Source organism: Indicator indicator, chromosome 4 (genome assembly GCF_027791375.1).
Source record: "Indicator indicator isolate 239-I01 chromosome 4, UM_Iind_1.1, whole genome shotgun sequence".
Classification (NCBI taxonomy): Eukaryota; Metazoa; Chordata; class Aves; order Piciformes; family Indicatoridae; genus Indicator; species Indicator indicator.
Window position 1 is genome coordinate 19,822,114 of NC_072013.1, and position 12,217 is coordinate 19,834,330.

At 35.5% G+C, this 12,217-nt stretch overlaps 1 protein-coding gene across 3 annotated transcripts in view; it reads right to left on the reverse strand.

Annotated features, from left to right (window-relative positions):
* Positions 1-1,614: 1,614 nt before the first annotated feature.
* Positions 1,615-12,217, reverse strand: part of DICER1 (dicer 1, ribonuclease III) — a 33,286-nt gene continuing 22,683 nt past the window's right edge. For all 3 annotated transcript variants that reach the window (XM_054400066.1, XM_054400065.1, XM_054400067.1), the window contains 6 exons: positions 10,840-10,995; positions 7,270-8,149; positions 5,336-5,604; positions 2,267-2,429; positions 2,072-2,147; positions 1,615-1,780 (listed from right to left, as the gene is read on the reverse strand). In XM_054400066.1, coding sequence (XP_054256041.1) covers positions 1,615-1,780; positions 2,072-2,147; positions 2,267-2,429; positions 5,336-5,604; positions 7,270-8,149; positions 10,840-10,995 — 1,710 coding nt within the window. The remainder of the gene's footprint in view (positions 1,781-2,071; positions 2,148-2,266; positions 2,430-5,335; positions 5,605-7,269; positions 8,150-10,839; positions 10,996-12,217) is intronic.

Below are 12,217 nucleotides of genomic sequence, written 5' to 3' on the forward strand. Positions count from 1 at the left end.
ACCTCTACTGATATTGGTGGGAATACGAGACCCACAGCTTTTTTTAAAAGGTAAATTAAGAGGTATTATAGTTACAGTGCAAAAAATTAAAATTTCAAGCATAATATATAAACATAGCACCAAAAACAGAAAAAAATGCATGCAAAAAAAAAAAAAGAAGGAAAAGAAAAGCAAAAAAAGAACTGAGGTATTTAAGTGAAGAGTGCCTACAAAAAAAAAAAATCTAACTAAAGAAGTATAGGCAAAGCCTAAAAAATAAAACTATGATTTCCCCCCTAACTCCCAGTAGACCAAAACACCAACGAGCTAGTTTCTCTAAATTAAGGACCTAAATCACAGATATATCAAAAGTACGGCAGTTATATCTCAAACATCAACTTTCATGTTATTAAACAGCACAGCTTTGGTAGGTGAAATATGCATGCAACTCTGAAAAGTACAGTAAGAAATTTATGTGGAAATATCTCTAAGTGTAAAGGTGCTCTGTTTGTCAAATACGTAACCAATTGACTATAAAATCTGCAGCATATTTTAGGTGTGATATGTTTAAGGTTATTTTGTTAGAGTGACAGTTTGCACTGTGCAATTACTTCCAGTATCGGAACTACTGAGCTTGCAGGTTTGTGAAAAATTGGAATTTTAGCCAAAGACTGTATTTTGTTTATGGTATAAAAAAACCTGTAGATTAACCACCTCCTCAGAACTGTTAAAAATAACCTAATTACATACATATGAATACAATTTCTATTATAATCCTGTAATAAGTCACAGCTATAGTAATGAGTCGTACTGTAAATATAGAGCTGTATCATTGTAAAATGTGTAACAAAATGAAGGGAATGTAAAACAGTTTGTTCCAAGAAAATATCAGAAATTAAAGATTATTAATGAGGGTTTATTTATTTTTAAGGCAAGAACCTTTTTTTATGTGAGACTGTGTGGCATAAGGAAACTGAAGTTTCATTCTACCAGTATGCCAGCCATTTCAGTTAAAATCTGTCCCTAACAAATAAGTGCAATAATGATTGGGAATGCCATCTTAATGTCAAAAGATGACATGGACAGAAAGAAGGAGGATTTAAAAAAAAAAAAAAAAAAAAAAAAAAGGAAAGAAAGAAAGAAAGAAGAAGAATACTGGCACACTTATTCTTTCTTATACCCAATCATCCAGTACAGTTTATCAACTGCTTTATGACTGGCACTAGTGCACAGATTGAAGAATTTCAAGATTACTATATATAAATCTAGCAACTGCATTAGGCAAAAGCTCCCTGGCCTTCTAACACTAAGCAAAGCTGTACTGACAATAAAAGTAAACAAAAAAGACCTGACAACAATTATTCTGAACACTTGCTAAATGTCATCATTAAAGCACTCTTGTGATTAAACAAAGCAGAAGTGAGGAAAGAAGACAAGATTGTGTTTGCGCAAAAAACTATAACTACAATTAGTTCCAAAATTTTATACATGTTAAATGTTTTCTTATCTATTCTGCTATCAAACAAACTTTGAATTCTGTCTTCCAATTTGTTCCTCTCAACATCAACATTTTTAAAAATTTGCTTTATTTGTATGCGTTTGTTTCCTCCATTTTATTTCTTTTTAAGAGGAGTCTCAGCTGTTTGGGACCTGAGGTTGATTTGCTTTGAGGCTTCGTAGTGCTCTTCTCGCAGCTGCAGATTTGGCAATCCTGTAGCTTCTGCCAACACCTTTAAACTTGCCCTTTCCTACAACTTCCACTGTTACTCTGACCTTTCCATCGTAAGTTCTTTCTGCAGGACTGCAAAAATATACACAAGAATTACTTACTGCCTAGGCAAGTTAATGTGAAATAAGAAACTTCTGTAGAAGTTAAAGTGGTATATAGTTAGGACAGCAGTCATTACTTTTCTCAGTAAATTATGCAAGAAAAAAAAAACCAAACAGTAAAAACCAGTGAACATAATGACCATCCTGGCTGCTTAGTGCAAAAGAAATTAAAAATAATTCCTGACACTTAAAAATCCGCAGCTGTTTATGAAACACAGCTTCAAAACATTTTAAGGCAGCATGTAGTGAAGTGCATTCTTACCTAAATTTGGCTGTTTCTGGCTCCATTTCCAGCAACTCTCGCACTGGGGAACGGGGCACATTAGCAGAAAATTTTTCTATTTGAAGAAAAAAACAAAACACAAAACCATAGCAAAAAACACCCAATTAGCTGTATTCTCTTCATAGCAGATCACACTTCATTAAAATTAATTCTTTTTCTGAAAGCTTACAATACCTATTAATGGCCGCATCATTGGATAGTACACTTGCCAAACCATTTCCAAAGACATTCCACTATCCATATAAATGGCACCAGCAAGGGACTCAAATATATCCCCCATGGCCTTTGGTACTTCAATGTCTTCCTCTTTTTCTTCATCTTCTTCAGATCTTCTCAGCTGTTTGAAAATAAAAAAAGCCAGGAAAGGGGTGGAGGGAGCAGGCAGGAGAGAGAAGGGGGAGATAAAGAAGAGAAATGATTGCTCGTTTTGAAATAAAACGAAGATCTTCAGAAACGCAAGCTCTCTTGCATCCTATCCTGAGTTGCTTTCCTTAAGTTTTCATTGATATTTTCTACAGTGAAATTGTTCTTTTATTTCCCAATGAAGCCAAGTTGCTGGATATATCAGTTTTCAAATGTGAAAAGAAAAGATAAAAATCCCAAACACCATTTTGTACCAAGATCTTACGTGCGTTCTGAATTCTCCTGTAATAATTCTGTAGAATTGCACCATGAGTCTGGTTTTCCCAATAAGAAACAGACTTGTCTCTACCAGTTAATACTAGAAAGCAACTCATAACAAAGGAAGAGTTCATACATTTTTAAGTCTTCTCTTGAAAGGTGTTTAGTCTGTAACTTCAGTCTCTGGATAGAAGTCCTTTCCCTACCTCACCCCACAAGACAAGCACAAAACAAGCATTAGTAAAAATAAACCATTAACAACTGACAGTTCAGGGTGACATTACTGGCTAACAGGCACATATAGGTATTTTGAAATGTAGCAGGCAATTTTCATTTATGCAATGGATATATGGCAACAGTGTAATCTATCCTCATTAAAACTAAACTTTCAGTACATGTCTGAAGGTCTTGAGTTAATCTAACCTTATTAAAAACACTTCAAATACATATAATATACATTCACTTAAGTCCAAACAAAGGAACCTAAAAAATGAAGTTTTGACCATTAGTCCCCTCTGTCTAAAGAGAAGTATGTAGGTACTGTAGGTCTTTTCCCTTAGCTGCCCTCTCACTCCATTTGGCCCCTATATGGAGTTTAAAATCTGATTCAGTCCTCTTAAGAGCCACCATAATACTTCATAAACTAGCCCCATGCAACATTTCTATCTAAAATATATGAAACATGAAGTTTTGGGAACTGTGATGTTAAAAACCAAATTCAACTGTTTCAAACAGCATATTTCATACTAACTACAAACTGAAGTGCTTCTGAGTTATACTGAAATAACAGAAGAGAAAAACTAAGAGCTGCAAGGCAAGGGACAACAGATGTTTCAGGAGTAAGATTTGAAAAAAAAAGAAGAGACACACATGGAAACCAGTCTAGCTGGCATGAACTGCAGAAACAAAGACTCTTGCACTAATTCTGATGAAATAAGAGTTTCAGTACTTCAGTGCCAGACCAAGATAGGGAGCAGGCGTAGGGGGAGTGAAACAAGAATTTTATTTGAAACAGCTATCACACAACTTAGTTGTAACTTTGGTGGAAATCTCCAGGCAATTTTTTTTGCATACTAGTAAACACTCTACAAAGCTAAAAATCACAACTATGAGCTCTTAAAATAAGTTTTTTGACTTTTCACTCATGAAGAAAAAAAGAGAAGTTTCATCCTACAATATAATTATCGAAATTTCAATGACAAATTGTCAATGTTTTCTGAATCTCCCTATAAAACATATGGTTTCACAAAATATTAGGGGTTGGAAGTGACCTCAAAAGATCATCCAAGTGCAATCCCCCTGCCAGAGCAGGATCACCTAGAGCAGGTCACACAGAAACACACCCAAGTGGGTTTTGAATGTTTCCAGAGAAAGAATCTAACTCCACAAACTCTCTGGGCAGCCCATTCCAGTGTTCTATCACCCTCACAGTGAGAAAGTTTTTCCTTATGTTTATGTGGAATATCCTAGGCTCCCACTGCCCCTTGTCCTATCCTTGGACATCACTGAGAAGAACCTGGCTCAGTTGCCTCAATGCTCACACCTCACATATTTATAAATATTAATGAGGTCACCTCTCTGTCTCCTCGTATTCAAGCTACAGACACCCAGTTGCCTCAGCTCTTCCTCATGAGGGAGATGTTCCACACCCTTAATCACTGCAACAGTGCAAGGGCTACAAATATACGTAACAAGTATTTTGATTCCCAAGCTTTTAAATTGTCTATCAGGAAGGAGTTACTGAAGACAAAGATAAAAGGCATATTTAGTGCTGCAGGATTCTCTGACAGACTATTTTCTAACAGAGTTGTCACAATTTTTCACATGACAAACTATTAGGGATATCTATTTGATAACATTGTTAAAGAAAGGATAATGAGAAAGCCTCATCTCTTCCATGACCCTGATTAGAATTTGATTCAGCTTATCTAAGAAAGTTAATTTTAGCCCATCCTCCAGAAGATAGATGTTCATTATCATTAGCTTTCCTGCATAGCACAAATAGGATCTGTGTTTGCAGGTTTTCAGTTCAACTATTTTTCAAAGAGCTTATTTGAAAGATATGTATCACACTTCCTGGGCTAGCAAATATAAAGCCTTTAAAAGCATGTCAAACACACTTGAGTACAGTGCAGTTAACACCTGCTCCAGCAGAAATTATCAGAACAACAACAGTGGAAGTATCTTTCAGACTGCTACATTAAATAATCCCAACATTGTGCAAAGGCAACACTTTTTATGATGTTGCATGGATACCTTAGTAACTCATCACAATTTTATAGTATAGCAGTGCTTCCAGTCAGTGCAGAAAGCAACTGAAGTGGTCCCCTGCCCCCCACCACGTTGTTGTACCATCACCACATAGCAAAATGACTGAAATCAAGTGCCAGAAAAACCTAGAGGCAAACTGGTTTCAATTTAATTCTTTCCTGAATGTTCTTACAGACTTTATACTTTGAGGATTGTATTTTACTTTGCATATCACATGCTTTATTACTGGAAGGCTACTTCTTTGGCTGCCATGTGTATAAAACTAAAACACAAAAATGCACATCATGCTAAGAAATCCAGGGAACATGCTTCAAAACAGATTTTGAACACATTTCTTTTGCTGCCACTAACCTCAGAATCCATTCCTTGCATTTCATTCTTTTCCATTTGAAACTGCACAAAGTCGTCAATAACATGAAACAGTTCAGGAGAGACAGCTTTGAAGTACTTGTGGTAGTCATACTTTACAGCTAATGATGCAAAAATGGTATTATTGACTAAAGCAGATCGCAGGTCAGTAAGAACTCCTGGAGAATGTTGCCTTGGGTCTTCATAAAGGTGCTTGGTTATGAGGTAGTCCAAAATTGCATCTCCCAGGAATTCTAAACGCTGGTAACAATCTTAAAGTATTGGAAATAAAAGAATGTACAACAGCACAATTAAGTTTAACACACATTCTTTCCAGGCCTTTCTGAGTAAGAGGCCTGGTATGCTGTCATGTATCCTCCACAAACTGACCAAGGCTCAGAAAAGACAATCTGCTTTCTAAAACAGGTATCTTAGTGTTTAAAGAGCTTGTTATTGAATTATAAGCAAATAAATCAGAAAACTACTATGTTATATTTGACACTTTTGAACCAAAAGTTAATGTCAGGCTAGCAAAACACTTGTGTTTATAACCAATTAATGCTTTTACTGAAGATTTTCACACTGTGCTGGGAAATAGCCAAAAAGTAAAATCGAGAGATTCCACCAGCACACTGCTCTGAAAACAGCAACAATTAAACCTCCAGAAAATTAATATAGAAGTCAATGTATTAAAAGCAGGGGGAATGTACAATCTGAGATTTTTCATCTCATTTGCCACACAGTTTTCTCAACAAGCCATGAACAAAGATTCCTATTCAGAATGGGTCTTTTAAACTGGAAAATAAAATTGCCAAGCTTTTGCTGTTTGGAAAATTGACAGGGAATGTGAGGATGAAGCACTGTGGAGGTCTGGTTTTAGAATATAAGCTAAAGCAAAAAACCTTCTTGAAAGCAAATGAGGATAGGTGGATAGAGAAGGAAGATAAAATTACTACAAAAGTAATGTGAGTGTGAAATGATTAGTACTAACTTCCTTTTGTAGGAACTGAACCTAAAAGATGCTACTGTACCTTAACTGTTTGCTACTCTTTAAGAGAAAAAGCTACTAGTAACAGCAAGTCTTTCTTGATACATAGAAATGGAATTAAGTTTCTGCTAACCAAGAACATGATGCCACCTAGACACTATGCCTCAAGATTTCTATGTCTTAGGATACATATATATTCTCTACCTTCTCTATGTTCTGTAAAATATTTGTAAAAAGGAACTATTTTGTGGGTAATATTACCTAGAATGATTGAAAAGGCAAAAGAGCATTTCATTATTTGGTCAGAACAGCTTCTCAATGCACTACCATTTCAAAATGACTTATTTCTTAATTAAAACAGGACTTTTAATCCTTAGAATTTCCACTATAGGGAAGAATTGTGACTGCTCATTGAATAGTTTGAAATTTGCCATTCACTTCAAACAGGGTTAGAATTTTACCATGGTTTCAATTGTGTATTATCATAGGAAAGCATTTCAAGTTTTAGAATGAACAAATACTAAGTTTATTAGTATTGGCAAAAGTAATTAAAGATTACAGTAATATGAATTTGTACTGCTGTAAAACCTTTTATGTGATCATGTACAGAAACATGAAGCGGTTAACCTGTAATTAATATTTTGTCTGACTTAGTTAATTGCTTCAAACTGACTCTAAATATTTACGCCTAGACTTTAATTAAGCCTTCCAATTCACAACTTGAAATGGAAGTTGTCGTATTTTGCTATCCTATAGACTATTCAGCTAATAAAGGTTGTATAGTCTATGTTTAATCTTCAGAAATACAGTCTAAAGGTAATATTATTGGGATTAAATTTGCTAAATATATTCGCAAATCATGACCATCACTTCTAGAAGTACACAATATCTCAGCATTCTACAAGAACTTATTTCATCTAAATGAGGATCTCAATGTGAGACAACTTACCAGTAATAGTATTATAATGGTATGAGGCATGAGTAAATGCCTGCAGAAGATAAGCCTTGTTCTTAAAACTGTAGTTTATTTTCTTCTCAAAGTTTTCAAAACCAGAAATAAGGTGATTTAGGGTTTTTTCAGCATCTGGGTGATCAAACATACACCTTGGTGGAATCTTCAAACAGCCATACTCCAGGTCTTTATACAGAGAAGGCTCTGAATTAGCTACAGAAGCAGAAACAGAGTTTGGTGAAAGATTTTTCTGCTCACTGTTACAATTCTCTCTGGTAGCACTCAAAGTGCCCTCCCAATCAGTCTTTTTAATTACAGGGAGCACCTTGAGCCCCAGTGAACACAGGAAAAGCTGAGCAGCTCTTTCACCACAGCTGGTCAGATAGCAGCCCAACAGGGCTTCCACACAGTCTGCAATGCTTTTGTCAGCAATACACTGCTCTGTATGCAAGTCGTATGAGATGGACTGTTTTCCCGCGTCAACACCACAGTTTTCTTCTGATGGGTTCCAGAAGCCCACTACAAAATCATCCTCTTCAACAGCCTTGCTGGGATCCAGATAGCACATAGCATCCCAAGAGCTATAGTCAAAATCATCAAAATCTGCGGAAAACTGAACATTACCCAGAGATGACTTTTTGGGTGCTTTCCATTCATAGTTTGAATCAGTGGTTGAAAAGTGAGAGAGAGAAATTTTCTTCACAAAAGCCCCAGATCCCATTAACATATTATCAATGAATTTGATATGCTCTTGATCATACTCCAGAAAGTCATCTTCAAAGTCTGTTTCTTCCTTGGGTAACCTCCACATTAAGTTTTCATCCTCTTCATCATCATCATAATCATCAACTTTACCATTAGACAAGTTTTCCTTTGTCTATGGAAGAACACAAAAAAGACAGTACTGAAGAAGGAAATTAAAAACTTTTATTCCACGACTGCAATTGTTAATTTAGAGAAATACAACAAACAGTTTCGTGTGCATCCTTCTCTCTAGCTAAGGCTCTTATAACTGCTAAATGATAGCAAATTTGAAAATTCTATAGCTTTCGATGCCAAATTCTAAGACGATTGCACGGTTTACTATAGTCAAAATCAAAACTCAGGTGTAGAACACAGTCAAGAAACATATTAAATAAAACAACTGTAAGAACTGACAGTCTTCACTGCATGTGTTAGGGATTCACAAAGTGATCTTGCTGCTTATAAGGCATTAGATATAGGCCTATTTCTGCCTCTGTAAGGACCACAGTATAAGTTAATTATCAGCTTTAACAAATATAAAATCTCTCCAGGAAGTCATACATTTAGTATCACCAGGATTTATATGTAGCAGGTCTACAAATGGAGAAGCAGAAAAAACTACTACGCTTCTGTAGTATAGGTTTTTGTTCAGTTTTAAACTAGGTATTAACATATGAATTAAATCATGAGATAGGATAATTTAACTAGTATTAATCTTATCCTTTAAACAAAAGTTTTAAAGTCTTGTGGATTTTTTAAGGCTATATTTATAGTCTTAGCTAATTAAGACAAGTTAAAATTGTCACCAATTTTATAATACTTACATACCTATCCAAATCAGCTAACCTAATAATGCTTCATGTCTTTCCATTGCTCATATTAAGCAAATTGGTACAGACTGATGTAAATTATAAACTGAACACAGACATGCCCAAGTTACACAATGCTGTATGATTTGCCATGGCTCCAATCCAGGAAAGCACTTAAACATATTAGCCAAATGCACAAGTAGTCTACCTAACATCAAAAGGACTACTACTCACAGCAACCCTGCATCACTGATGTCAGCAGGAATTCTGCCACTGAATTTGATAGGAGCAAGATCAGATTCCAAGTGCTTTTCCGGATTGGATCCTGAAAGCCAACACCATTTTGAATCAAATGAAACAGCCTATATCTGCCCTCAATCTATGTGTGCCATATTGCAGGTCTCAACCACTTAATCTTGCAAATCTGTGAAAACAGATGCACTGAGGACCTCTCCCTTCGAGGCAGAACGCACAATTCTCTAGATCTGTAGATGAGTGGCAGTTGTCAGATACACTAGGCAGCACCTGAAACAACCTCTGGATCAGACACATCACAACATTCCTCATCAGGACAAAGCAAGCTTAGTTTGGTTTAGCAATGAGAGGAGATATAGAAAAGCTGGCTACAGAAATTCATAGGTTAGACTTTTTTCCAAAAGAGTTTCTGCTGCTGAAATTAGCCATCTCACACAGACATAGCTAACTAATCAGAAAGAATAACTGAATTATTTTGAATGAATTGTGGCCTCTTAAAAGATGTGGATAAATAACAAAGTAATTTCTTTATGCTTTTTGGAAATCAGCTGTTTGTCATTATTATATGAAATAATGCTACACACCATCAGCCCATGGATAAAAATGAAATTTGCATTCAAGCAAGCAAAATATCTACTTGGTACAAAAACTCCACCTCTTATTGCATTACTGTCTGCATTTTGGTTTGAAATTGTGTTTTATTTCAACACTGACTAATAACGAGGAAGAGGAAGCTGAAAAGTTGCGTAGAATTGAAAGCATTTTAAAACCAAAGATTAGCTTCTGTCCCACATGTGCCATAGTATTTTTAGAAGGGTATAGCAGTAATTCTCTTTGAAATGAAATCTTGGCACAATACAGAACCACAATAATCAGGTTGGTTTGTTCTGCAATAAATATTTATTTGCACAGTATATCTAACAGTCCTCTCATGTGCCCTCTGGTGGTTCTACAATCTAAGTGTGGTCTGTGGAGATGGGGGGGAAAAAAAAGGACATCCTCACCTCTCCACCTCTTTCCCCTGGCCTCCAAATCAGTCTGGAAAACTTAGGGATTACATTACTGACTGTTGCGATCAACGGTATTTCTTATACATGCACTTCTACTCTTGACATATAATGAGTTTGATCAAAAACTAATTTCAATCATTCCTCACTATGATTTTTCATTCAGAAGCTTTTGGTAACAGACACTGAGGGTGTCACTATACTCTGGATGAGAAGTAGCTCTCAGTCACACCCACAGTTTAGGTAACAGCAATTAATATTGAACACTTTCTCAAGACTGTTCTAATCTTCACTTTGCCTCAGCCATATGAAAACCTGCAACTCCTTTTCATATGTTCTATAAAGGTGAACTTGTTTATCAAGAACCAGTCAGTTTTCTGCCTATACATATTCCAGCAAAACCAGCAATGGCAATTCTATTTCAAATTTACAAGAGAAATTTCATAGGAGATCCCAAGAGCATGCTAAATGCAAGCCAGAAAGTTCTACTCTGCTTTTCCATTAATATACACACTCATTATGGATGATATTTACTGTATTTCCTTACTTTGTGTTCTATTCGGGATCAGTTCTCCTCTCATATTCCATTAGTTATAGTTAAGTTTTAGAAACTTCAATCCACCACAAAAGGAAACAGATATTCACTTTTTTGCTGAAAACATATCAAAATATCTGGGGGATGGGAGGAAGTAGGGATGAGAGAATACATGAATAATTATTCCTCAGCATAGTTCATTTAAATAAAGTCTTACCATTTCATCTTTCTCCCACTTGTCAGTGTTGCTCTTGTCCTGGTTAACTATGTAGCCAGGAGGAAGCCAATTGACCGGGGGATCAAAAATCGATACAACCATACGACTGGGCAGTCCTTTCTTTTTTCCAAGGCGGTACAAGTTACAGTTGCTGACCTTCAAGAAAAACATCCTGATAAAACTCCAGACATACGTTTACATAAAAACAGGTTAAAAGGCAAATGGAACAAAACAGTTTTAAACGTCAAGCCAGATCTTGTACCATTATGCATTTTCTTTCATTCTCAAAAGGGAGTTCAGCATTCTTTATATAGCACAACCAAGTCACAGCGAGGTACAGGTTTTGTTAAGGCCAGAAGACAATTTCAGTTAAAGAAATCTCATAGGTTAAATCGTCTTTGCAAAACAAAATCAATACTAGATTTACTAGTGTTTTAAAAGTAATCTGTGCAAGTGTCATTAACTGCCAGTATTAATAATCAACATTAAGACCAGGCTTTGATTTTGAATGAAAAATTATCGCTATCATGGGTAGATTGCCCTAAACCTTGGCAGTAGAAAGTGTTAAACAGTTCCATATAACAAATCTTATTAAGTCATAATCCAGATGTTATTTTGATAGACTACAAAGTTCTTTTAAGTATTTTAAAGGGAAGGGAAAAATGCAGGTCTCACATAGCAATACATATGTCCTTTTGCTTTTTAACTATTAACTATTGATCTTCATCTCTCATTTTAAACACACTTTCTCTGTTTTTAAAGCCCTGAAATTTGAACTTGAATAGTCAATCACTTCCTTTATTTGACCTGTGCAATTTATTTATCCCTTCTTATTTTCCAAAATTAAATTACTCATTTAATTCTCAGAGTAATGGATTTTATTAGGAGGTAGACAATCAAATCCTTAACATTTAATTCAAGTTACCACATCATGGGGGGGGAAACCAAACCAAACTGCTACATGATGGATTATCCCAGAATTTAAAACAGCAGCAGCAGAACTGAAGGCTCTGATCCCTACTGTTTACATTTACTTTAAAACACTTTCAAACGTTTTGACGTAACAAAAATGCTTTTTCATTCTGATTCAAAGTCAAAAACTTAAATCTAGAAAACATAAGAAAATGATTCTATAAGATTTGTTCATGGTTTCATTTTTAGTTTTCAAGTAAGATCACACTAAAAGTTTTTAAGGAAAATAACTTACTGAGGAAACAAAGGAAAAGCTACAACCTAAGGCTCTGTGCTGCTAATTCAATCCTTTATTCAAGTACCTCTTCTAATATTCTACTCAATACCGCTCTAGCCTTCAGTCCACCAAAAGTCTGCACCAAGTCAGAACTTTAAGCTCTGTTCATTCCTGTCCTTTTTTAGGCTG